General features: G+C 43.1%; 3 protein-coding genes across 7 annotated transcripts; all 3 read right to left on the bottom strand.

The window, feature by feature from the left end:
• Nucleotides 1–2,490: 2,490 nt before the first annotated feature.
• On the bottom strand, nt 2,491–15,777 carry smek1 (SMEK homolog 1, suppressor of mek1 (Dictyostelium)). 4 transcript variants are annotated; one of them, XM_034231188.1, is made up of 15 exons: nt 14,702–15,777; nt 14,046–14,101; nt 13,851–13,949; nt 13,099–13,716; nt 11,986–12,063; nt 11,773–11,889; nt 10,096–10,212; nt 9,854–9,985; nt 7,493–7,613; nt 7,221–7,379; nt 6,920–7,089; nt 6,373–6,515; nt 5,223–5,413; nt 4,784–4,995; nt 2,491–3,641 (listed from the first exon to the last, which is right to left on the bottom strand). In XM_034231188.1, the coding sequence occupies exons 1-15, from the start codon at nt 14,841–14,843 to the stop codon at nt 3,513–3,515; spliced, it is 2,484 nt and encodes an 827-aa protein (XP_034087079.1). In that variant the 5' UTR covers nt 14,844–15,777; the 3' UTR covers nt 2,491–3,512. The 4 variants fall into 4 exon arrangements, with proteins under 4 accessions (XP_034087079.1, XP_034087087.1, XP_034087095.1 ...); XM_034231196.1 differs by having other exon boundaries at nt 6,373–6,512; XM_034231204.1 differs by having other exon boundaries at nt 6,373–6,503.
• Nucleotides 15,778–16,058: 281 nt separating this feature from the next.
• LOC117556036 (enhancer of rudimentary homolog) lies at nt 16,059–18,259 on the bottom strand. Its single transcript, XM_034231178.1, has 4 exons — nt 18,108–18,259; nt 17,576–17,663; nt 16,898–17,018; nt 16,059–16,802 (listed from the first exon to the last, which is right to left on the bottom strand). The coding sequence occupies exons 1-4, from the start codon at nt 18,108–18,110 to the stop codon at nt 16,700–16,702; spliced, it is 315 nt and encodes a 104-aa protein (XP_034087069.1). The 5' UTR covers nt 18,111–18,259; the 3' UTR covers nt 16,059–16,699.
• Nucleotides 18,260–18,664: 405 nt separating this feature from the next.
• On the bottom strand, nt 18,665–25,193 carry paplnb (papilin b, proteoglycan-like sulfated glycoprotein). 2 transcript variants are annotated; one of them, XM_034231715.1, is made up of 13 exons: nt 24,338–25,193; nt 23,491–23,570; nt 23,033–23,142; nt 22,701–22,761; nt 22,505–22,607; nt 22,186–22,316; nt 21,711–22,019; nt 20,892–21,068; nt 20,655–20,805; nt 20,491–20,571; nt 19,792–19,939; nt 19,616–19,694; nt 18,665–19,256 (listed from the first exon to the last, which is right to left on the bottom strand). In XM_034231715.1, the coding sequence occupies exons 2-13, from the start codon at nt 23,545–23,547 to the stop codon at nt 18,981–18,983; spliced, it is 1,683 nt and encodes a 560-aa protein (XP_034087606.1). In that variant the 5' UTR covers nt 23,548–23,570; nt 24,338–25,193; the 3' UTR covers nt 18,665–18,980. The 2 variants fall into 2 exon arrangements, with proteins under 2 accessions (XP_034087606.1, XP_034087596.1); XM_034231705.1 differs by having other exon boundaries at nt 23,491–25,193.
• Between the last annotated feature and the right edge of the window lie 470 nt (nt 25,194–25,663).

Genomic DNA, 25,663 nt, shown 5'->3' with positions numbered 1-25,663 from the left:
TAACATAATTACCATGGGCAAATTAGATTGTTGTAAAAGTGGTCAGATGCTTAAAAACAAGCAATAAAGTAGACATTGAGTGGAGATATCTTTGTTTACTACTGTTTACATGGTCAAGAATACAAATGTAAGCTCAAGTATTTTAAGATAGGATACAATAATATATAATTTATTTGTGCACTACATTTTAGCTTAGTATTTCGTATACAACCTAATAAAATACATTTCTTCCGAGAATCACTTTAAACTAGAAGGGCCCCTCAGAGAGCACATGGTCAATACACTCCAACGTTTGAGGGGTCCTGCCTTTGCTACACCATTCCACCAAGTTTTATGCAAATAGGCTCAGTAGTTTTTCTGTAAACCTGCTAACAAACAAAGAAAACACTGAACACATAGCAAGTGTTTAAAACCACTCAGTGTAGTCATGGTAATGATGAGTATGAAATATTTGAAGGTGTGTTTGAGTGTTTGGGAGGGCTGCAGCAGGATAATTCCTAGTTTCTCCCTTTTGCTTGCAATATGCAATTATGGTTTTGTCATATAAGAATGCATACAACTTATCCACAACACAGTACGCTGTGGTATGCAGTGCATCACATGCTTCTGTAGGAACATTTGCATGGATAACTCCTGATGTGATCAATCCAGAGAGTTATAACTGGCAGCCTGGATGCTTAGGGAGCTATAGCCAATCAAGAGAGCTGTCAAAGAGGCTTTTCATTGGCCCCGCAGGAAGCTGGACAGCAGTGTCACCGATGGGGACTCTTCAGTCTGGCAGACATACAGGCGGGCAGCGCCGGGTGAGCGCCTTGGCATTGAGAGTGGAGCCGGCATTCTGGTGGAGCAGTGGCTGGCACCGGCAGCTCACACACACACACACACTCTGCCACACTCCTGCTGAGGAGCAAACGGAGGCTGGCAGGGAGGGCTGATCCTGAAAAGCTGCCGTTGTCTGTTGATAGCTTTCATGTGAATGGGAGCCTTAATAGGCGTTGTGTGACGGCTCTCGCTGCACGCTGAGTACACAGTGATCCTCTTCTGTTGGCATATTTAATTAATAAGCAATGTTTGAAGGCCACAATGCACTTGGAGGGACAACACAGGGACTCCTTGGTGGCCTTGATGCTGTTTGTTTTTCAATCATACTCTAACTCCCACTGAGGTGACCACATGAGCTGGGAGGTGCTGACATTTTTCATAAACTATTTTCTCTCATTGTACAAAAAACCTTTTAGTTCTACCAGCGTGCTGTGGCTTTCAGTTATGATACTGAGAGGGCACGTTGACCTCTACCTCTAGTCCAACTCAATAACAGTTATTATGGGCAAAGAATGTTAGACAGATAAACATGAAGATGCAATTAATCATGCAGAGATTGAATTCAACTGTCAACAAGTGTCTAAATAAAGAGCACACTTGTTATTATAATGTTTAAATTCAACATAATCTTGTTATTCCCTACAGGCTTTGGAGTGACTGAGTGAGTCAGCTTGGGAACATTGTAAATGTATGGGTATATATATTCAAATAAAGCATGATGATTTAAGATGCTGGTCCTTTCTTTGTGCATTTCTCATGATAAAGAGAGACAAGCTAAGAGGAACAGTCGGCAACTGCATATTACACTCATATATATATATATATATATACTCATTGTCCTAAGTGTTTTAGTTGTTATAGTTAGGCCTAGATTTACATTTGGTGTAAATATTTGTCCTCTTTTAATGCTAAATTGTTTATTAAAAATACTTGTTTATTATCCATATATTTATTTTGTTAGCTACTTTGCAACTTATTTTTTTTAGATTGTTTATGTTCGCACCATCAGATACCAAAGCAAACTGGCAACACACTTGATTCTGACACAAACACAATCTTGCAGCTTTGTTTAAAGAAGTACAACAATGACTGATATAGTTTAGTAAGGACATCAAACTCACATGCTTCTGGAAATAGATGCATGAAATGCTGTGTTTACAGAGGCTGTGCTCCAATGCCCCTATGGTACTAACCATTGAGTGCAGGCAACGCATATCTTTATATTCTGTTATGGACCCAGGGTGCCGCCTGGTGGACATTACAGACATAGCTGCTGAGGTGTGTCCACACAATAAAGAACTCAATGTAGAAGTTAATGTGCATTTTTTACAAAAGCATGGATTACCTTTACCACCGAAAAACTGCAAGATAGATAAATGTCTGAGCTAGCGCAATTACAATTTTTAACCAAATAGACAACCAATTGTTCTACGGAAATCTGCCTAGTTGGAAATTATTAAAAGACACACCAAAATGTGACTATTTAAAAGATTCAGTGTGGGATTTGTATTTGTTATCCTTTGTAGTGTGAAGTTGAGTTGCTTGATAATAGTTTGTAGAATGATGTCGAACCCTTCGGAGCTAAAATGACCTAATTCTTGTGCCAAGGAGACCTGTGATCAGAAACAGCACGATGCAGCAAGGAAACACCTGAGTTCTCAGGACATCTTACAGCAAAGAACATTTTAATGGTCCCAAATATTCTGAACAACTAAGTGTACACTCATGTAAAATGAAAAATAAATGAAAAGATATGACAAAATTCATCACATCTAGAATTCCACTCAATCTTTAATCAAGACGGGATTACAAACTCTCCAAAAAATCTGCAGTTTCAAAGGGCAAAAAGGGTAAAACTAGCTCACCTACTGAGGTCTTTAAAAACCTGTTCAAGTGTGACTGAAAACGTCCTGAACATTTAAAGGCAGGCCTTTTTTGTCGTCATTTACAAAAAACAGGAGAAAGATTGAGAGACAAATAGAGAACAAAAACAAAGTAATGAACAAACTGCTGGCTTTTTTTCTCTTCAGAGAAAGAACGTCCGCTGAGGAACGACGACGACACTGATGACATCATCAAACGACAACAAGGACAGCTCGTTGCCACGTGCCGCCTCCCGTCTGGTCCTATACACTAACTTAAAAAAAGAGGAGGGGACGAAAAGCAACGGACAAAGAAAGGGAGAAGAAAGAGCAGAGGAGAAAAGGAAGTTGAAAGTAAAGGAGGAAGGTTCTGAGGAGGCGTGTGGGGGGGGGGGGGGGGGGTTCTGGGTCTGAATTGGCTGACCCGTTTGGGCCGCTGTGTCCTTCCCTGAGTGGGGGGCGAGCAGTGGGTTATGGTCCGAGCTCTCTGGGATTTCAGTCTGCGTGTACATGTGAGTTTTTGTATGTGGTCTTTTCCTCAAGCTGCTGAATGAACCAAACCCTCCGCTGATCCTTTCTCCCCCAGCTTCCACACGTCTGCTCCACGTTTCAGACGCCTTTTCGCTCCTGGTTTCCTGATTGGCACTTGTATGAAGTGGACTAGTCTTGAGGAGGCTTCGTTTCCGTTCACAGTCTGCCCCTCCTTGGGCCACCCGCTGAAGGTGAGGGGTGGCTCTCACTCATTCCATTTGTTTACAAGTTTGATGGTTCCCGTGTCAAGGCTGTGCGCTGAAACTGTCCGAGCAGAGCGGAGACAGCGGAGCTTCTTTAGGAACTCAGCTTGGACTTCTTCGAAGGTGGCAGAGGGTCCTCTTTACTCTCCACGTCTTCCTCTTCTTCTTCCTCGTCCTCGTCGTCATCATCGTCAGGATAGTCCACTAGTCCCACCAAACCTCCCTGAAGAAGACAAAAGACGCATCAGAAAGTGAAACATGAAAGGGTTTCTGGGTAATGGTCCTCCTGGTAGACTTTTGATTGGGAGGACATACTAGCTGAAAATCTAGCCCTCTGAAAAAGTGCATGGGACCGTATAGCCAGGGTTCGAGTTATGTGGGAGCCAATGGGAGTTGAGCTCCCTTAAGGAGGGCTCTGAGCTCCCTTAAGGAGGGCTCTGAGCTCCCTTAAGGAGGGCTCTGAGCTCCCTTAAGGAGGGCTCTGAGCTCCCACGGACGCAGTGAAATCATACATCTGTGGGGGTCGCTAATACATTACCAACAACCATTATTTTAATCACAAATAATGCATGTGTCAATGTAATGAGTATTATTTACGTTAACGAGGTGAATAGGCTAAAAGAAAAACATGTTTTCCAAAAGAACTACGCATCTCTTGAAGGACAATATGCCTGCGCTGCACCTCCAAAGTGCGCAATACATTATTAGGCAATCTATGCCTGTGAGCGTGCTGCGCGAGCAGAGAAGGTGTGTGTGCGTAGTTGAACCTTTTCATATTTAAGTGTGTAGCAAGTAGAGGGCTGCTGCTGTGTGCGTGCGACCCCCATAGAGCTCAGTTTATAACTCGAATCCTGCTTATAGCATTTCCTCTTGCAGAAACGCCCTGGCATTCTGCAGCTCTGTCATTTTAGTCTCTCTTGTGCATCTTTCTTATTTGATGTTAGTAAAATAAGAAAGTCCTTGGTAAATACGCCGATTTTAAAACTGACTTGATGGTAAATGATGTGGATTTCTTCCAAGTGCCATTTTTCTTCTCCCTCCCTCTATTTTCCTCCCGTCTAAATTGAGCTAATCACTTGTACAGTCAAATTGCACACGGGTGGTGATGACCAGTCTTTGTGATACATAACAAGGACGGTGGTGGGAGTTGTGTGAACATTGACAGTCTAAGTGTGAACATTCATAGTTAAAGCTTTATTTTAACCACATTTGTTGTTCCTTTAGTTAAGTAGTGTTTGATACAAACAGACATTGTGCAAATATTTGTTTGCCTCGCCTTTAGAACATCAGTTATTTGTCCACAGATCTTTAGTGTTAACAGTTTAAGACCCACACCTCTACATAACTTGATATGCTGGCAGGTACCTTTGTGGTTACAGCTGTGGTGGAGGGGGAGCTCCGTGCCCCTGGGCCCGGAGACCCTGGTGAGCCCGGAGAGCCTGGGTTCAGCGAGGCGGAGGAGGGGGGGCTGGAGAGGCTGGTCTTAGTGGAGCCGGAGAAGGACAGCTTGAAGCTGGGGTTCTGCCGGCCCGATAAGCTCGACTTCCCCAGTACTTCCTTATCGTCTGAGTCTTTCACTGAGGGGAGGGAGTGGAGGACAAGAAATGGTCATTATCCCCATTTCGATGTTTGAACCATTTGATTGGCCAACAAAATGCATCCTCTATAACCATAACATGCCTTTACATGAGGACACTTCTCTTTATTATGGTTACATTTGGCTTTCAAAATGGCAAGTTGCTTAATTGCGTCAGACCCCAGTTTAACCCCAAAGTATCTGTTAAGGCTGTAAAACAATACATACTTTTTTTCCTCTCCATGAACTTGCTTATAGGTTCCATGAGGTCTTCCTCGCTCTTCATCTTGTCAGAGGGAGGGACCACTGCTTCACCGTCCTCGAGGTCATCCTCATCCGTGTTGAACCACATCTCCTCTTCATCCTCCAGCGTCCGTGCATCGCGGCGGAAGCGGTGGTTTCTCAGGATGGAGCGCATGCTGGAGAGGGGGGGGGGGGGGGGGGGGGGGGGGGCATTGCTTAGTTTAAAGACAAAATACTTGCCCTAAAGAGCATTCTGCACTTCACTGTGAGTGACATGTCTCACTACTTTATTAGGTGGATACCAATTCATTCTGTAAGCATGTCTCCCATCGCTAAGTAAGGCATTACCAGTGTGCCCGGCACCAAAGGTTCCAAAGATACGGTTCAAAATGTCATCAAATGCAATATGCGTTTGTTTTCAGTCAAGTCCTTGGCCTTCATATTATATTCTTGTGTATAACGAAATGTACAGTCGTCGTCAAAGGTGTTTCTTGGTCTTTGCCTTTCATAGAGTGCAAACATACAGTATCTACACACATGTATTTAAAAAACATTCAGTCCGCTCTCACTTTTATTCTCACCCATCAGGACAGTATGATATAATGCCACTGTTAGTGCTGTAAAAATCTGTTTAAAAAAATGTGGTGCAAACCCTTCCATTGATAAGAAAGGAGCTAACCAATGAGCATGAAGCATTCCTGCTGACTGCAGAGTGACTGGGAAGTGGTCCAATAACAAAACAAAACAACAGGAGCAAAAAGAAACACCTGTTGGCAAGCATGCAAGTTTACGTTGCGGCAACATAATAAGTGACCCGAGTGTGAACTTCAGTCAGTCATATATGAGTAACTGCTCCGTTGCACAATCACAGCCAGTCACACACTCATTGTTAGCACATGCTAAATGTTATGATGGTATAAATCAAACAGGCTCTATTCAAAAAGGAGGAGACTTGATTTAAAAAAACAAAAAACATAGTGCACACAACAAACAATGTATCGGTCATTTCAACAGCCTGTACATGCTGACTTTCACCCTGGCATTGTTCTTTGTTCCCATGTGAGACACACTGACAGACAAAGGATTGCCTAACTCAATAAATCACGAGTGATGGTGTAATATTTGAATTTCTCACCTATCCAGTTTGGGGTTGTCCTGCCTCTCTCTCTGCTGCTCGTAGCGCAGCTTCAGGCCTTTGAACGTTTGGACGTAGTTGACATCCTCCAGAGCTTTCCAGTAGTTCTCTACTATGTGAGCTGTGAGAGACTTCACGTCCTCCTAGGGGAAATGGGAGTAGCGAGAGAGAGGAGTGTAGACACACAGTATTGGGGGAAAGTATGGAAAGGTAAGAGGGCAGAGGCCGAGAAGAGGAGGAATGCAGTGGAGAGAAAATGAGAAAGGGAGAGAAAGAGAGGGAGAGAACACCAAACTAATTAAAATTAAATAAATAAATATACATTTTTGCCAGCCTACAAACATTAGTTGCTTATACAAGCTGATCTGGAAATTGCATCCAAAATATATTGAAAACTTCAAAGTCCATGTCACAATTATATGCAGTGCAAAAATATCAAATATTTAAAAGAAAACTCTTTTTCGGTGAATAGAATGGCTAGCTCACCTTATCACTTGGCTAAAACAAAACATTTGAAACAGTTATAAACTTTGGATGAGTTACTCACCACACGGACATACTCGAACATCTCTATGATGGCGGAGTTCATGAGATTGTAGCGAGAGCCGTTGTTGAGGAAAGCCTTGATGACGGGCTCGAAGAGGAAGTTCCTCATGATGTAGCGATTGTAGAACTCATCCTTCAGACCAATGATCCTCCGCATGAAGCGCAGAGCACCTGGTTACAAAAAGATAAAGAAGAATATTCAGCTCAAAACAAAGTTAAACACAAAATGTAGTTGAAAAACCATGTAGAAATGTGTCCGAATGAACAGGGATTAAGATCTGAAGGGATTGTATGTGACTCACAGAGGGCCAGGAAGGCGTGCTGAGAGGCGGTGAGCACCAGGACCCTCCTCAGGATGTCCTTGTTGATGATGTAGTTCTTTATGTGGTAGGTGTGGTGCTCCACACAGAAAGTCAGCAGCTCCAAAATCAAGGCCAGCAACTGGGATGTTTGAAAGTCATCTAATAGAGGAATGAGTTTAGTTAGCAAGCAACATCAAAAAAAACATGCATTACAAAACATGCATTCATCTTAAAATGTTATTTACAAAACCGACAAGTGTACACACACACACCTCGCAGGTATTCTATACCTTTGCTTGGCTTTTCCTCTGTGGTGTTGGCCAGCAGGGGAGCGGAGAGGACGTGCATACAGTGCTTGTAGAAGAAGCTCAGGAACTCTGTCTTTTCTGTTTTCTGGAAAGGATTAAAAGGAAAACCGCATTCTTTAGTAGCAACATGACTTGAAAAGTGCAACAATGACTTTGTATTACAGCATGCCACACTAAAAACTAGGCTGAATGTGCAGAGCTCTATTTAGCTGGATATTTGAGAATAGAACAAATGTGTCTGTACTCTGTTCTAACAGCCAATATCTATAATAGAAGGGAATTTGACCCTAACCCGGGGGGGGGGGGGGGGGGGGGCTGTGGACCTCTGTCGCCTGTCAGCGCAACTAACATGATGCCGCTTCAACACATTTAAATAAATAAAGGGCGGTGCTGGCCGTCAGCGAACCGAGCCCGGTTGTCAAGGGCGTGATGGCGACCGGCTCGGTTCGCTGGCGACCGGACGTACTGTGATTCTCCAGAACACACAGTTGGCAAGTCCGCCCCTGTGTAGCATATTATTTTCGATGACGGATGAGCAGGTCGCTACTGGGCTTTCAACTAAAGACACAGCCACGCAAAAATTGCGGCATGTACAGCTCCTTCTACTGCAATGTGGGAAGTGCGCTAACCCCTGATCGTTTCACCATGGAGGAAAGCAGCAGTTCAAGAGAGCGGGGCCTAGAAGTTATCCTTCTGCGCTTCGTTGCGTGCATGGCTTCCTTCTGCAGGGGGAGACGCGCTCTGCAGGGGGAGACGCGCTCTGCAGGGGGAGACGCGCTCTGCAGGGGGAGACGCGCTCTGCAGGGGGAGACGCGCTCTGCCGGGGGAGACGCGCTCTGCAGGGGGAGACGCGCTCTGCAGGGGGAGACGCGCTCTGACGCGCTCTGCAGGGGAGACGCGCTCTGCAGGGGGCGACCGCGCTCTGCAGGGGGAGACGCGCTCTGCAGGGTGGAGCGCGCTCTGCAGGGGGAGACGCGCTCTGCAGGGGGAGACGCGCTCTGCAGGGGGAGACGCGCTCTGCAGGGGGAGACGCGCTCTGCCAGGGGGAAGACGCGCTCTGCAGGGGGAGACCGCTCTGCAGGGGGAGACGCGCTCTGCAGGGGGAGACGCGCTCTGCAGGGGGAGACGCGCTCTGCAGGGGGAGACGCGCTCTGCACGGGGAGACGCGCTCTGCAGGGGGAGACGCGCTCTGCAGGGGGAGACGCGCTCTGCAGGGGGAGACGCGCTATGCAGGGGGGAGACGCGCTCTGCAGGGGGAGACGCGCTCTGCCAGGGGAGACGCGCTCTGCAGGGGGAGACGCGCTCTGCGGGGAGACGCGCTCTGCAGGGGGAGACGCGCTCTGCAGGGGGAGACGCGCTCTGCAGGGGGAGACGCGCTCTGCAGGGGGAGACGCGCTCTGCAGGGGGAGACGCGCTCTGCAGGGGGAGACGCGCTCTGCAGGGGGAGACGCGCTCTGCAGGGGGGAGACGCGCTCTGCAGGGGGAGACGCGCTCTGCAGGGGGAGACGCGCTCTGCAGGGGGAGACGCGCTCTGCAGGGGGAGACGCGCTCTGCAGGGGGAGACGCGCTCTGCAGGGGGAGACGCGCTCTGCAGGGGGAGACGCGCTCTGCAGGGGGAGACGCGCTCTGCAGGGGAGACGCGCTCTGCAGGGGAGACGCGCTCTGCAGGGGGAGACGCGCTCTGCAGGGGGAGACGCGCTCTGCAGGGGGAGACGCGCTCTGCAGGGGGAGACGCGCTCTGCAGGGGGAGACGCGCTCTGCAGGGGGAGACGCGCTCTGCAGGGGAAGACGCGCTCTGCAGGGGGAGACGCGCTCTGCAGGGGAGACGCGCTCTGCAGGGGAGACGCGCTCTGCAGGGGAGACGCGCTCTGCAGGGGGAGACGCGCTCTGCAGGGGGAGACGCGCTCTGCAGGGGGAGACGCGCTCTGCAGGGGGAGACGCGCTCTGCAGGGGGAGACGCGCTCTGCAGGGGAGACGCGCTCTGCAGGGGGAGACGCGCTCTGCAGGGGAAGACGCGCTCTGCAGGGGGAGACGCGCTCTGCAGGGGAGACGCGCTCTGCAGGGGGAGACGCGCTCTGCAGGGGGAGACGCGCCCTGCAGGGGGAGACGCGCTCTGCAGGGGGAGACGCGCTCTGCAGGGGGAGACGCGCTCTGCAGGGGGAGACGCGCTCTGCAGGGGGAGACGCGCTCTGCAGGGGGAGACGCGCTCTGCCGGGGGAGACGCGCTCTGCAGGGGGAGACGCGCTCTGCAGGGGGAGACGCGCTCTGCAGGGGGAGACGCGCTCTGCCGGGGGAGACGCGTATAAGAATATCAGGTGAACTCACATTTGCCGTAGCCAGCATGTTTTCAGGGTCCACCAGGGTCCGCAGCAGACCCATCAGCTGCACCGCTCCACCCAGCTCTGGGTCTGTGTCACAGATCATGTGTTCTATGATCAGGTTGATCAGCAGGATGTCCTGGAAGGCCAATGACTAATTATTAGTAATACACTTGTTTATATCCACCCGTAGTGTGGAACAATGAATACCATTTCCTGATATTTCTGACTGACTGTTCATATACTCACGTCATCGTTCTGCTGAGACTCCTGCATGACGAACTCTCGTACCATGGAGGGGTTGTACTCCACCAGATAAGAGAAAATATCTGTGGCGGCCCCACGCACCTGAACATCATCCATTCCCTGTTTCATGAACATTAATTATATCAGTCAGCGGATCAACAAAGTATTCGAGTATCATAAATTCAAAAGGTGATCATGAAAATACTGCATGTAATTTTCCCCACACATGTATTTGTAGTTCCAATGAAGATTGTATGTTGAACAATAGGGAACACAAACAAGAAAATAACCTATTGCATGAGAGTATTGTTTGTTGTGTTTCAGAACATGGTACATTTGGTTGTCTAACCGCTCCTCTTGCATCAGATTCTAAATCTTTTCTGCAGCTAACCGTGTTGTTGTAAAAGAAGAGGCTCTGCTATAGCCACTAGAACTGTGCTGCAGGGTGGTTTTATGTTGCACACAGCAGCACAGGCGGTGACGTCGCAGCCGAGCATACACACTCTACACACAGCGGCGGCAGCAGCACACTGTCATCTGGCCATACGTACGTACATAGAGCTTATTCTCCTGACAGATAACGCAACCAGGTATAATTAGATCCACCAGTTCAATGACTGTTTGATTTGGGAGGAGACGTCTGACGTTACAACTATTCTGAACCAGTAGAAGCTCCTCTCTAAATTGTCATCTTCAGACCAGATACCATCATGCCAACCTGCAGAAGCCGAGCTGCCGATTGCTTTATTATTTGTGTGTGCTCGACTGCGTATGTTCAACGTAGCAAGCCTTAAGATTGAACAATATTTGGTTTGTTTTATTGCAGTGCGGTACTTGTGTTTGCTTGCACAAGAAACAAAAAGGCTGTGTCATAGTCATAATGAACATTGCTTTAACTGATGATGAACAATCTCTAGTGTCCTTCACTTTAAACAATCATAAAACCGGCCCCTCAGTTACAAGAAAGGTTATTTTAATACAGCAGTTTAAATCAACGAGGTGTTCTTGTGTTATGCACTATGCCTTGTAACCAAAAAGCATTGAATGGAACCGATAATCAGCTCGAACAACATACTGCCATCGCTCTAATACCAACATCACTGATAATATTGACATGGTTCTTGTTGTGCTTCATATTTTTCTTCTAGGAGTATGTAACTTCTTGATCTTAAAGGTAGGGTAAGTAAGAATGGAGAACCCAGCTCGAGTGCGCTAGAATTTGAAAGTACGCAGCCGAAACAATCTGCCCCTTCCTTCAGACTTCCTTACAGAGCCCCTCCACCAACACACACGAACGCGCACATGACCAATGAGGGCATGAGATAAGTTTGTGCACAGATGGAAGGCTGACAGGCAGGTAGGCCATCCAGTTACTTTAGCCGGGCCGGCTCAAATGATTGGTCGTGCTTTTTACAGCGCCACGGCTTCCACAGATGACTTTTTGTTATGGATTTATTGTCAAAGCATTTCATGTATTCATTGCTATCGGGACGTTAAGAGCATTCCATGGAATATAACAAAAAGTGTTTCTGAAGTGAATGACCTACCCCACCTTTAAATGATCGTAACGCAAAAAGGCTTATCTCAACACCAAAGCTCAAAAGCCAACATTCTTAAATGTCAAAGAAAACATTGCCCTATTGACTTCCCTCTGATTGACGTTAAGGTTGCTGCACTCACCAGTATGACCTCTAGCGCCGGTAGAATGCCCATGTTTGACAATGTCTTGAAGAAGGCGTCTCTGTTTTGAGGTTGTAACGTTTGCGAGAATGCACAGAATTCCTTTAGGAAGTTCACCTATGAGAAAGAAACAAACCACAACTCTATCAAAACAAGGATGGACATGAGAACAGTTTGTTATGAATAATACCTTTGATGAAAGGTCTGGCATACCAGTTCATGTCTTTTATCGTCATCTGTAGCCTCGTCTGTTAGCTGTGCAAAGAGGTCTGTCAGGAACTTCTCATCGTCCTGACATCAAAAAGGAAGGGAAGATGAGAAGGGGAGAATCACACAAAGGATCAACAAATCAGAATAAGAAAAAAAACACTGTGGACAAAGTAGTTATTGATCAAGAGGAGGAGTCAGATATCAATAACCAGGAAACTAAATTAACTGGAAGGATTTAAGCCACATTTCCATCTTGGTGGACGAATCAAATCTATTTTGATCTAGCACCCACCAAATGTACCAGAGACAGAACTAAAGTTATAGTGTGACATGTTTTATGTTATGAACATTGTTTCAGGTTCAAGTTACAACCATAAATCAAAAACATATTTTGTTTACTGGTATTTACATTAAAGAAAATCTACTGTATATTACAAATAAAAGTCTTAAAAAGTGTGGATGATAGGTTATGCATTTGACTGTTTTACACTAAAGAATCAGTGCCATTCAATAATATATGCATTCCAGTTTCGTGTTTAAATGAATATTCTAGGTAAATGCACACAAATAAAACACTTGGTCTGCTCTTCTAACGAGACTGCTTCATGGTAGAAGAAGGTCACTATCAGTAATGTTTGTCTCTAGAACCTCACACGGTGCACGGTGTACCAGAGGCAACAGAGTGCCAGTTTCAGTTTTCCTCTAGCGCAGCATAACTGATTTACACAACACTTCTCCATCTCCATGGAGACAACCATACATAAACACTGCTGAGTTGACACAGTACAAAAACACAAAGGTCACATGACCATAAAAAGACTAGCAGACAAACTCAGACAGGGTAAAGCAGATTCAGACAGAAATAAAACTTTGCACAATCCTACAATTATCGTAATTTCCAGTCCTCACGATATAAACACTATTTCAAAGAAACGATCTTATGTGTGCCTTTTGAGGTGAAAGCAGGATGTCTTTAGAATATACATGAGTATCATCAGCTTTAGCAATGAGAACATTTTAAAAGTGAAAATATGGTGCACAAAAAAACAAATCTTATTTGAAAGTTAAAACGGATATCTTTCACTGGCAAACCTTATAATTGACTCCCCATCTCACCTGTAGCATGCCCACGATCTCCACCTTGTTGAAGAAGATGAAGGAGTGCAGGGTGGACAGCATGTTTTCCTCAAAAACAGAGGGCGTTGGCAGAACCATATCCTGAATGTACTGCACCCGGTAAGTCTGGTGTATTTTCTGACGCAGTTCAGGATCAGAGATGGGGATCACCTCCTTAAAGCGGGCTGTCTTAGTCAGAAACTCCCGATGCCGCCGTGGCTGCGAGAGCGCTGGATCAAACTCCAAACAACCAATAACGTCCATGATGCACTCTTCAGAGAACATAACCTCAAAGAGTGCAGTACGATTGAGCAGGAAGATGCCTTTTATGATTTCGTACAGGTGGTGCAGTCCCTCTCTGTTCTCCAAATCCTCACACACACGGAACATTTCCAGGAGCTTGCGGATGTAGCCCTCGTTCTCCACAGCCAGTGCCAGTTTCTCGCGCCGCAGTGGTGACGGGAGTGAGGATGCCACCAGCTCGGCCAGGTCCTCCAAGCGGTTCAGTTCACATGGAGGTAACTCCAGACCTGGCGAGGACATGTCGTCGAAGCGTTCCTCCTCAGACTCGTCCACCACATCCTGGGTGATGTCAACGGATGGGTCCTTTCCCTGCACCTAAACAATGACACAAGCAGAGGAAAGATGTCAGATGTAACAGTCACATAAGGAACACCCAAACACACTTGCTATTAAATGAATACACAATCGGAGCAGACAACACACACCCACACAAAGCTAAGTGTAGTTACCTGGCATATTTTCTCCCAGATTTCATCACAGCCAGCCTTCTCTTGGAAGCTGAGTGCCAGATCATAATTCTCCGCCTCTGACCATACTATCAATGTGTCCTTTCCAAAAGAAAAACAATGCAATATACAAATCAGTGCACAGAGATAGAAAATCCATATTATAGATGAGATAACTGCCCCATGCTATATACTGACCTGTTGTTTCTGGTAGGCTGTGTTTGGATTGATTTTGGACTCCAGCAGAAGGGAACCTGTGAGGTTAAAAACTAAGTCAGCCCATTATTGTCATCAAAGGAAGTTAGGTAAGGAATACTGGCTACATACATGTGGGCTTACATGCATGGTTACAGTTGACACAGCTGGTCAAAAATCGTGGTGAATAGTATTGTTTACATATAGAGCAACTAAAACAGTGGCTAATAGACAGCAAGTGATCTCTCAGTTGGCTCGAGACCCAGCGGCCAAATCAGGCCCCTTGCAAATTCTGATCCAGATCCCACATCAATTAAGGCTCTCAATACATTTTGAGAGGTATGTACTACACATCTCCCGTTGGTTTAAGGTACCACTGACTTACATATGCATGCCTGTGTAACAGATTGTGTGGGTTGGCTCTATGTTCGTTGTTACTTGTCAAAATGTAATCAGAAAGCATTGTTTTTGCTTGACTTAATGCTAAGCAGAACTTTTAGTTAACTCAAGCATAATGTGAAAAGACAATTGGAGAAGCATTCACAACAAATCCAAGATTGTGTATAGAAAACATTCAACCACATGTCTTGCCCTTGATGTCATTCTCATGTCCTGATGTGGCCACTACACACAGGCTTTGTATATTTTATTTTGCTTACCATCACTCTCTGCTCGCACCAGCAGCGACGTGCCTTTCAAACGCTCCACATATCCCGAGGAGACGTGTCCAGTCCCACGGTCATCCCACTGTCTGTCCTCATTCAGGGTATAGACTTTGACTCGTCGACGAGTGTCCGTCATCTTGGCAGGTAGTTGTGACCGGTTTCCCCCTTCCGGACCTTCTTTGACTTTACAGGGTGTCTGCTTCACCTAGTAACGCCACAACTTTAATTCACTTATTTTAGACCCGATCACTTCTACAATCCAGGACTAACTTAACTAGTGTCAGGGGTCAACCGGGCTGACAGCTATTTGAATGATACTACTATCCAGGAAGACGACGATTCAAACTACAATATCTGATTATTTTAACGAGCTGCCTTCAAACTTATATCACCAGTGTTGTAGCGCCATATAAAAACAGCCATTGTGTCAAGCTAACGACAATCTAATTTACAGTGCGGAGGACATTGGCGTTAGCTAACGTGTTAATTCACAAAAACAAGCCCTGATAAATATTTGAAAGTCCGACCACACAGAGGAAACGTAGAATAAGCCCCACCGTTACGACCTCTGGTCCCAAAACAATCCGCCTGTTTGTTAGTACAGTGTGTACGTTAGCCTGTTAGCTAGAAAACCGAACGAGTTAACTAGCTAGTACGCTAACAGCCTACGCTACACATATTAAACAACCATTTGAAGCAAAATGACAAAAACGGAACACCGATAACATTATTTGACACTTGTCGACCGCATACGTGTTTACCCTGGATCAATGTTTCTAATTGTGTCTGAATATTGCGCCAGCTAGCTAGCGTTAGCTGCTATTTCTTCCCCAAGTGTTCCGCCATGTTCTGGCTCGGGGCCGCGGAGAGACCACCCTCCCCTTACTGGTATTCATGCGTCCCAAAACATTTGCAAACCAACCAACTGTAGTCGTATAATTACTGAAATGTTGCGCTTTACATTACAAGGCTATTTGCCATTCATTCCCGACGTTTTTGTTCAGATAATTGCTAACTGCCCCCCCCGTGAGTAATCAGCCATCTTGGGTCCCTTCAGAGTAGGTACGGGGTTTCCAGCACAGCAACAACAGGGCAGCCGCCACATTTAAAGAAACAGTGACATAGCAGCTCAGTTCAATATCACAATAAATAATGTTTCCATTCTTTCTTTTATGATTTATCATCCAGCAATTCTGCATTTAATTAAACAGATAATCCAACCATTAAACACATACACAAATCCATATGTAGATCCTTGTCAACCAGCAATTTCTATACTGAGATTCTGAATGAACAGGACATGTTTTTTCTTCATTGTGATATCTGTTGTATAGTAGCGAGTGGAGACCAGTCAGAAAACAATACTTTATTTTTGTTTAAATCAAAGAAAACTCAAACTGCGTTATTATAAATCAACATGTTTACAACACAAATATTTCCCCCATGATGGTAGGATACAGTGACAGAAATTATAGATGGAATATGTAAAGTAAATCTTCTGGAGTCAGTTATGCAGATTATTTATTTTATTTAAAAGTAAAATAACCGGCATTCACAGTGAACAGAATGTCGAAATCCAACTGCTCAGTAAATGTATAAGAAAATGTAACCACTTCTAGGGAAACAAAAACACTACTAAAACAACAAAAACAGTTTTTACCTAGTCCAGGAACATTTCTTCAAGCACAGATCACACTCCATCAATACGTTAGTCGTGGCAGTCATTCTCCCCACCAAGACCTTAGTGTAACTAATAACAAACATACGTAGGCGGCAGAGCACGACTTCCTTTCTATATAAAGCCCCACATTTTGGAAATGTCCCCAGTTTTCAAACCCTTTCCTTTCCCAATGTATGGTGTAGTATGTAAACCCTTCCCTTTGTCAAACTGACAATGTTGTCCTTATACACAGATCTTCAAGACACTGTAGAAAAATAGTGCAGCATAAACTCCTTCCAAGTGTTTAGCAGGACAACTCCTTACTGATGTGTTCACTTTGCTGCCTGCTGAGCCTGACGCCGCAGCAGGACATATATCTTCTCCTTGATCCAGTCTTTGTTGTATGGTTGGTATGTTTGAGTGTCCGCTCTGTATCTGTATGCAAAACAAATTATACTTTCAATGGAAGTGACCAACACATTTCATGCAAGGTTGATTTTGATTCAAATGGATAGGCAGATCATACTTACACCAGACAGCTCAGGTCTGCCAAGTCGTCAATGAAGTCAAACAACTGACTTATGTCGTATGTTATGGAGGGACTGCTTGGATTCATCCTCTTAAGATGCTCTTCATACATTTTGCAAACACCTGGAAGAAGGGTGCAGGACATGCTGAATAATAACAAAACTATTTGTGTTTAATAAACATCATCAAAATATCAATAATAATTAATTCTATTTAGAGGCGCCTTTCAAAGCACCCATGGACACCTTAGCTTAAATGGCACAGATAGCACTAAATAATATCAAATACATCTAATATCTGCACAGCTTTCCACCTTTCCAACCAAAACTGCACATATTTTTTACGAGTATTTAGTCATATTATTGTGTACATATTTGTTTTGGTATATCTATATTTCATGTAAATATTGCTCTATATTTTAATGTTATTATAGTTTTATTTGTTGTTCCTTTTCTTACAACTTATCTTCTTTGACTGTTTATGTAAGCATCATATACACTAGGAACAATTCCTAGTATGCGTTATCCTACTTGGCAATAAATATGTTTCTGATGCTGATATATGTTCAAATTAATAATTATTACAATGGTGAGGAATGTTGTTTAATTAAAAATGTAATGTTGCTAGTTCCAGAGTATTGGTTAAGTTAACTATTTAAAAAACAGCTGAAGAAGACTTACCCTCCATACATTCATTCACTGACTCATAGTCAGCATATGTGCGGCCCTCTGGTCTCTTGGTTGGTTGAACAAGCAAAATTGTGTGCGACTGTAAAGATGATTTATAATATTAAATACACAAATTAATGCAATCACATTACGTTAAATCACATCATATATTAATGCCCAGTTGTATCCGTTACTGTGAAAAACCAAGCATTTAGAGTACATTTCTCCATGAATCACACGAGATAAATGCACATTATTTTTTAATCAAATGACTTACTGTGGCTTTAACGTATTACTATTTTACAATAGGTCCCACATAAGTAACTGATTCCACATTAAGAAGTCAAATAAAAATGAGTTAATTATTACATTTTATCGTGAGATGTTCATAGCAACGAAGAAACTGGAAAAGACACCATTGACAGAGAAATATTAGCATCGTAGCTTGTTAGCTTAGCTTTAGCTGTGATGGATTAACAGGAGCTAATATAGCTGATACTGCGTGCGTTTTAACATATCAAAACGTAAAACCAAACACTCTTACCATGGTTATGCTGACTGCAGACACTGTCTGATTGTTAGGAAAGAAAAACTGACAAAAATAACTCGGTGTTTATTGCTTTTCAATTCCCCGTGCGATGAATGTAGCCAGCTGTTTGCAGAAAAATACTCAGAGGAAATGAAATGCGTTTATTTCCGGTTGTAAAGTGAGGTCCCTTCAAAATATAAAAAATATGTTTCAAAGTAAAAGTCTGGTCGTGAAAATACAAGATCAGTATTTTCTAAACATCATTTTTGTTCTGTGGTGAGACAGATAGATTTTTTCCTAATCAAAATCTGGCTAATAATGTTTTATGCTAACATTGACACATGTTTTTAAACTCTAACTTGCCAACAAAACTAGGAAGCCACAGTGTTTGCTCCTGAAATCCAGGCCATACATCATTTAGAAAATAGGAATCCATAGTAAAAGTAAATAAACCATATTTTACTATCTCAGTAAATGTAGAATTTGATATTACACCACTGTATTTTGTTTTGTAAAAACCGAAAAATTGAGGAATAAAATAAAATTGAGGAATAAAATAAAACGGTATTGGAAACATTGCAAAAATAGACCACACTCGGGTTTTATTACCGGATATTTGAACATTTATTGATTTGGTTAATGATTTATCTTGGGTTATCACATTGACATCATTGAATTGTATATGATCTAAAAGGCAAAATGTGTGAAAGTGAATATTTTGAACATCACAAACAAAATACCAAAGATCAAACTGCAAACAAAATCAGAACCCTGAGCTGGGATTGTGTCAGTTATAATGTGATCTAAATAATTTATAATCCAAAGTCTGATGTTAAAATAAACGCTGTGTTGACAGTACTGATTATGAGGTATTAATTGTGTGGATGGTTATGCCCCGCTGGGGGATCCTCTCCTTGGGGTCCCTCTGCGAGGTGGAGTTGGGGGATCCCTCATCACTACACCACCACACTCTCTCTGGCATGCTCCCAGGGACATAAAGTTATTGGCATTGCCCTGGCAGCTTCCATACCAGAACTCAGTACATCTGCCAGTGCCAGAGTCAAAGAAGAAGCGCACCGCCCATCTGTCGCAGGAGCCTTCATCGCGAGGCATGGAGCACACATTGCCACTGGCTGGAGGGGCAGTAGGAGGTGGTGTGTGTTGCTTAGAAAAAAAGAAAGACAAAAGAAAGATGGTCAATTGTCCTGTATAGCCAGTACATCTAGAACATATATATATGCAGGGTTTAGTTAGAGGATGTTCATAAACAATTTAGTTGGTAAAATGGGTCAATCTTTTTTTTTAAACTGGGGAATACCCATTTTGTGGTAAAAAAAGACAACCTATTACCACAAACATCCTTATGATTATTTTCTCAGACTTGCCAAAGCTTCACAAGAGCCAAAAAGACCCTATACTTATATACATATATATATGGCACATTCCATAAAGAATAAATACATTTTGAGTAACCTCAGTATCCTGTTTATTGAATCATAAGGAGAAACAGATGTTATTCTTACCACAGCTGTCCGGTATTCAGGACATCCAGCCCTTGCAAATCCTTGAGCTGGAGTCACTCCATCCAAACAACAGCCAAATCTGCAGAAAAGAGATTATTAGAAGTTCTTCGATGTTATATAATATGCTATTTATTAACAGATGTATGTGATTTAATGGGTTAAGGGAGCAGTGTTACCTGGTGTGAATACAGTCATTTAGGGAGCAGCCCTCATTCCTGGGCCCGGCGGCGGAGGTATGGCCGTCAGGACAGCAGCCATAGTGTGACTGTGCGCATTGAGGACCAGTCACAGGAGGGTAGACACTGTTTGTTTGTGGCCTGGAAGCTATCGCAAGTAAACACAGACGCAGACATGGTCAAACAAGCATACTGTACATTCCATAGACCTGTAAATATGTGTTTATATATGTCTTTTTGAAGGGTTGGGATTTTATTTAGTAGTAGTTATGTTCAGCTGGATATGTTTTATATATATGTAGAGTGTGTGGCTCGGATGTGGTAATTGGGGGTGAGTGTGGTGGTGGAGGAAGGGATGGGCTGATCTGCCATCTATGTGATTATATTGCTGTACATGATTGCATAATTGCCCAGGGGTTATTTTAAAAACCCATTAAAGAAATTGTCAAAAGTGATGTAAGTTTGACTTTTAAAAATGACAACATAAGTGCAACATTTCTTTACAGCCTGAGGAGGAATTGACTTGAAAATAATCTGAGTAATGCCTGTGCTAAAATAACTTGTCGTGTGTCATATAAAATATGTATTACCACATTTTCTTAACCACTGCTTAATCTACACATTCAAAAATAATTTCATTTGAAATGCGTAGAAAGAGAATAACATTTTAATAAAACATCCTCCACATGCTGTACATACCTGAAGGGTCTTCTGGAACATGGGGCACAAATCCTCTTGTGGTGGTTTCATGTGCCCTTGGGTCCTGCACACTTGGGACCACTAAATATAAGGTACATTAGTTAAATACAAACATGCAAAAACAATAAAACCAAAAGAGTTTGACTGGTTCAGATTTGGCTCACTTTGTGCTGCGTGGCATGGCTGTGAGTTACATGTTTCCACAGAGACGGGTCTGCTAGCTGTTCCACACCGGGCCTCTGGGTAGGGGTTCAAATCTGTATCAAAACAGCCCACTCTCCTCTCCCTCACACCACCACCACAGCTCATGGTGCACTGCAGAGACAGGAGAGGAGAGGGTGAATAATGTGGGGAGAGGCAAAGGTTCCTTCCCAGTCCACAACACTCTGCATGTTACCTACCAGGCCGTAGTCGGTCACATGCCAGGTGATGTGTGTGTAACAGGCGGGTCTACGACAGGCCTGGACAGAAGAGGGTCTTGCCAGTCCGTTGCAGGCGTGGTCAGCCAGGCGTTCACCCCCAGGCCCCACGCAGAACACCTCCCTCGTCTGCTGGCCTTCCCCACAAGTCACCGAGCACTGAGCATCATGACAAGATAGTTTAAAATGTCAGTCCCACAGCAAACCATCATTACCAAATAAATCATGGTGCATATCATTTTGTTTCCAGGATTGTCTTTATTGTCCTTGTATTTTCATTTTCCTAAGGGTTTTTCCATATAAAAATATATCCCTTGATGGTGGTAAGTTTAACTTATTCTGGATCTATGGTCAAAAATGACAAATGGTAGTGTATGCTACACCGTACAGAATGTAAGTCCCCTGAGAAATGTGTGATTTGTGATATTGTTTGGGTTACAAATAAAAGTGACCTGACTTGACTAATTACAATATGAGACTATAATCAAGACAGTTGATCGGCTCTATATCATTTACAATTATTTTAAATTGGTATCACATTTAACTTAAATCTCAATGTTTCCAATGACAAAGATATCGATGTGTCTTTCCACTCTTGGACTGTGCAAAAACATAGGAAAAGTGATAATGAAATGGTACTCTTAGCCACTTTGCTTTACATTCTGTACGGTGTAAGTATTGGATTCTATCTTTCTATTCTCATTAATGCTTTAACTTATTTTCATTTAATTGCAAGCAACAATATGCCATTGCCTGTCTGTTATATATATATAACTATAAAGTTCTCTGTGAGGTACACACCACGCTGAAGCTGGAGACGCTGTACTCGGCACAGGGATGCATGTTGCAGGCCTGCTGGCTCTGTGGCCTCTGCAGGCGCTGGTTGATGCAGTGAGACTCCTCCACCACACGGGGGTTTGCTGTGTCCTGAACCCAGCATTTCACACTGCGGTACTGCATGCCTCCATTGCAAGAGGCAGAGCACTGGCCATAGACACCAGTTTTGTAGTGGTATGTAAGTGTCTCCCTTGGGCGAGTAGCAACGATGTTAGCAGAGTTAACAGAATTAGTGTCTTCATCCAAGCCCATAAACTCTCCATGGACCAGAACCTGAAAAGACACATTTTTTTCATTACACCACTGTGCTTGTGCACTTGTAAATGCAAATAAAAGCTACTTATTTAGGAGAATAGGCAATGATATTCTATAGATAAACAGTACATTATGAAGCACTGAAAGTCTGTCATTGCATTATGGATCTAATTATTGTTCCCACCCTGCAGACTCCATCCACACAGATATCAGTGCGGCCCACATAGCACGGTGTCCCATCAACCACTGATGGTCTGTGTCTGTAGAAGAAGTTCTGCCCTCTTGGGACACAGCTCAGCTCACATGGATTGGCGGCTACAGAACAAATAATAGATCGGTAAATACATCAAACAGCAGCACTAACTTTTAGATCGTTTGCCAGGGTGTCAGTGAGGACTTAATCAACACCAACACCTCTGGTAATCCAATAATGTTAAATACATCTCATAATAAATCCTAAACACTTAAGAAAATGTACAGTACATAACAGGTATTTTACATACATCCATAAAAAGGCACCCATGTATGGTGTTTGCTCTGAAAGTCCGTTCTGTCAAACTGGGAGCACTGCTTCTGCCTGTAGTCCCTGGTTCCATCTGCACATGCCTGTTGTGACACAATGTTGGATTATTGGCATGTTTTAGGATACATTAATGAAGGTTGTGGGTGGATCTCATTAATAAAGAGGCCTCAAATTACCTGTGTGTTGCAGGTTTGGAAGGACTTAGAGGATCCTAGGCAGTTATGCCCTCCATCAGTCCTATAAGAGAAAAGAAAAATAATATTAATAACATAAAAGCCAGATAACTCTCTTTATTGTTAAATGTATTTGGCTTTATTGGTCATGCAGATCAGGTGCACTTCAATAATATGATTATGATCATTTATATAGAATATAGTAGTAACTGGAAAAAAAGACAGTGCAACATTTTTAAAAAGAGGATTTCAAACAAATAATTACTGTCCTACTTTTGAGTATTGTAAAATCTTTAGTACAGTATTATGTTCCATCCTGTCACTCTATTTCTAACCTGGAGGTGACACATTTCCTGGTTCTCATTGCCACGCCTGTGCCACAGGTGCGGCTGCAGGGCCCGTAGGCTGTAAACTCTCCCCAGTAGTCATGGCTTGGCGGTATCAGCTGAAAAAAGAAAAACACTAGTCACTCCTCCAGCCTCTGGAACACATACATGCTCTCACACATCACCATATCCCACACCACCAACCACTAACACACATTATGAGCATCCTGGAGACACTGAAATAGAAACTGGAACATTTAGCCACAAACCATCCCCAACACTTGCATAAACTCTCTTTGTGGCACATAAACACCACATGTGTCAGAAATAACATAGTGTGCCTTTGCCTGTTGAGATTTTGGACGTACTGTACAAAGTGTTCTTTGCTATTTATATCTGTATTAAATCACTTGTTATGGACATGCAATTGGAACGATATTATAGATATTGTTAATACTGAGACTTACAGTGAAAGCAGGTACAGCCAGCAGCTGTAGGAGACCCAGGACTTGTACAATATTCATTTTCACTAGAAGCTTCTACAGAACTGTTGGTGAGAATAGCAATGAGAAGAAAAACAATGGTGGAGTAGTATTCAGATATTTTTCTCATACCAAAGTGTACGAAGTTACAGTTCTATCATCAGTATAATCAGGAAAATTAACTACTATTATGTTAATATATAATTGTTTTATTATTGCACATGCATTCATCGTCACAATGCTTGTTGTGTCAAACAGCAAACAATGATGAAAGGCTTGATTGTTGAATACAAATGTGAAAATGACTTCTTTTTTTAAGAACGCAGCTGGAACCATTTCATGTTCACATAAAGAATGTCAATAGATTAAAGAAAACAGTTTCCAATCAATTTTTTACAAATCATTATTAATTGAGTTAACATTCAAGCTGTATTAAAGAAAATGTTGGGCATTTCAATTTACAACAAAACATCCTGTTTTAAAGCATTATATGTTTTGTGTGTAAAAATACCCACTTCTAAAGTTGTCAGATTAATTCACTGTAGGGTAGAAAATACAATATTTCCCCACTCTTCCAATATGTGGAAGAGCAGAAATTTAAAGTGGCATGGAAGGAAAATACTCATATACAAAACGTAATGACCTTTGTTACATGCCACCACTGAAAACACCTTAAATTGTAATACTCAATATAAAGGATAATTCCATATGGGATGAAAGCTACATTTCTTGATGTCTCTAGAGATTTATTTGCTAATATCTTAGACATGAATGTGCAAAAAGTTTAAACCTGGATAAATGAAACCGTGAATGCCATCAGATCATGTCTTACCTTCTTGAAGTGACTCCGGCTGGTAGTGAGCAGCAGAGAGATGAACACCTCAGTGATGAAGGTAGGCACGGCTGCACAGCTTCTCCTCACCCTCTCTGCTCACCAAGCCCTCAGCCTATATAGTGTCAGGTTTCAGCCACACGTAAACAGAATCCCTCAAAAAAGATTCGTACTTCTTTTTTTAACGTTTAACATAAGCTATAATTTCTTCTTAAAGCACTTTGATTTGCCTTGTGTTGAAAGTGCTATATAAATAAACTTGCCTTGCCTTGCCTTGCCTTGCCTTCTTAAGACCCTCAGGCTGTGGGTCTACTCAAGATGATATTTATATCAAGTATTTTCAATACCAGCCACATGTTTTACTTTGAGACATTTAGAAAACAAATATGGGCGTTTGCGTAACATTTGCATTAAGTTTGTTCCAACACAGAAGAGGAAGAGAATATTTTGGTACACATAATGAAGTGGTTGCATAACCTGTGTACATGACATAAGAACCCACTAAAATTACATTTAAGGTGGAGGGATCTTGAAGGTCCTTGGTTTCTTTTCAGGTTGCTGGCCACTGATTGTCCCCTTCACACATCCCCTGACCACTAAATACAAACCAGTGGGTAGCAGCAGGGGTGCTGGTGGGAAGTAAACATCACATTTAGGGTTATTTTAGCACGAAACCACAGTGGAGCTTGGATGGGGAGAGCATATGGAAGATGTACCAAAAGAAGAGAAGCATTCCTGTGCCAGAAATTCATCAAAGAAGAAGCTGGAGGAGCCATCCAGGCTGAAGAGAGTAACATACTTAAATCATATCTGTCAACATAAAATACCTTGGTACTGGGAAATGATAGCTGTGAAGTGTGTGTGTTTGTTTCTGGGTGGCATATAAATCATGTGTTCACATGCAGCGCAGGATTATGGTCTTGTCATCGCTTGCGTTAAAGTCAGTGGCACGTGGCAATCTAGAAAGTAAGCTATGCAACAAATTGTACCCTTGTAAAGCTCATGATGTTTTATTAAAAGTATACGACAGAGAGGTATTCATTCCATTTTATGGTTGTTTTTCTTAAAGTTGTATGCACTGTGATATATTTACTGAACTGAAAACGAATCATGCATATTAGAAACTCTTTTTCAGTGGACAGATTTTCAGATATAGACCTAAAAGAACTATTTGCTCAACAAAATGTCGTAAAATGTAATTTAAAAATGTATCTTTTTCAAAAACTCAGCTTCTCACACAACTTACAAACGCATGCCATCCAGATTTTGACCCGTGCATCCAGATTCACAACCTCACACATCACAGTTTTATCTCCTAAGAAACCT

This window comes from Gymnodraco acuticeps, unplaced genomic scaffold (genome assembly GCF_902827175.1).
Source record: "Gymnodraco acuticeps unplaced genomic scaffold, fGymAcu1.1, whole genome shotgun sequence".
NCBI lineage: Eukaryota > Metazoa > Chordata > Actinopteri > Perciformes > Bathydraconidae > Gymnodraco > Gymnodraco acuticeps.
Note: the sequence above shows the minus strand (reverse complement) of the source record. Positions and strands in the feature narration are given on the sequence as shown.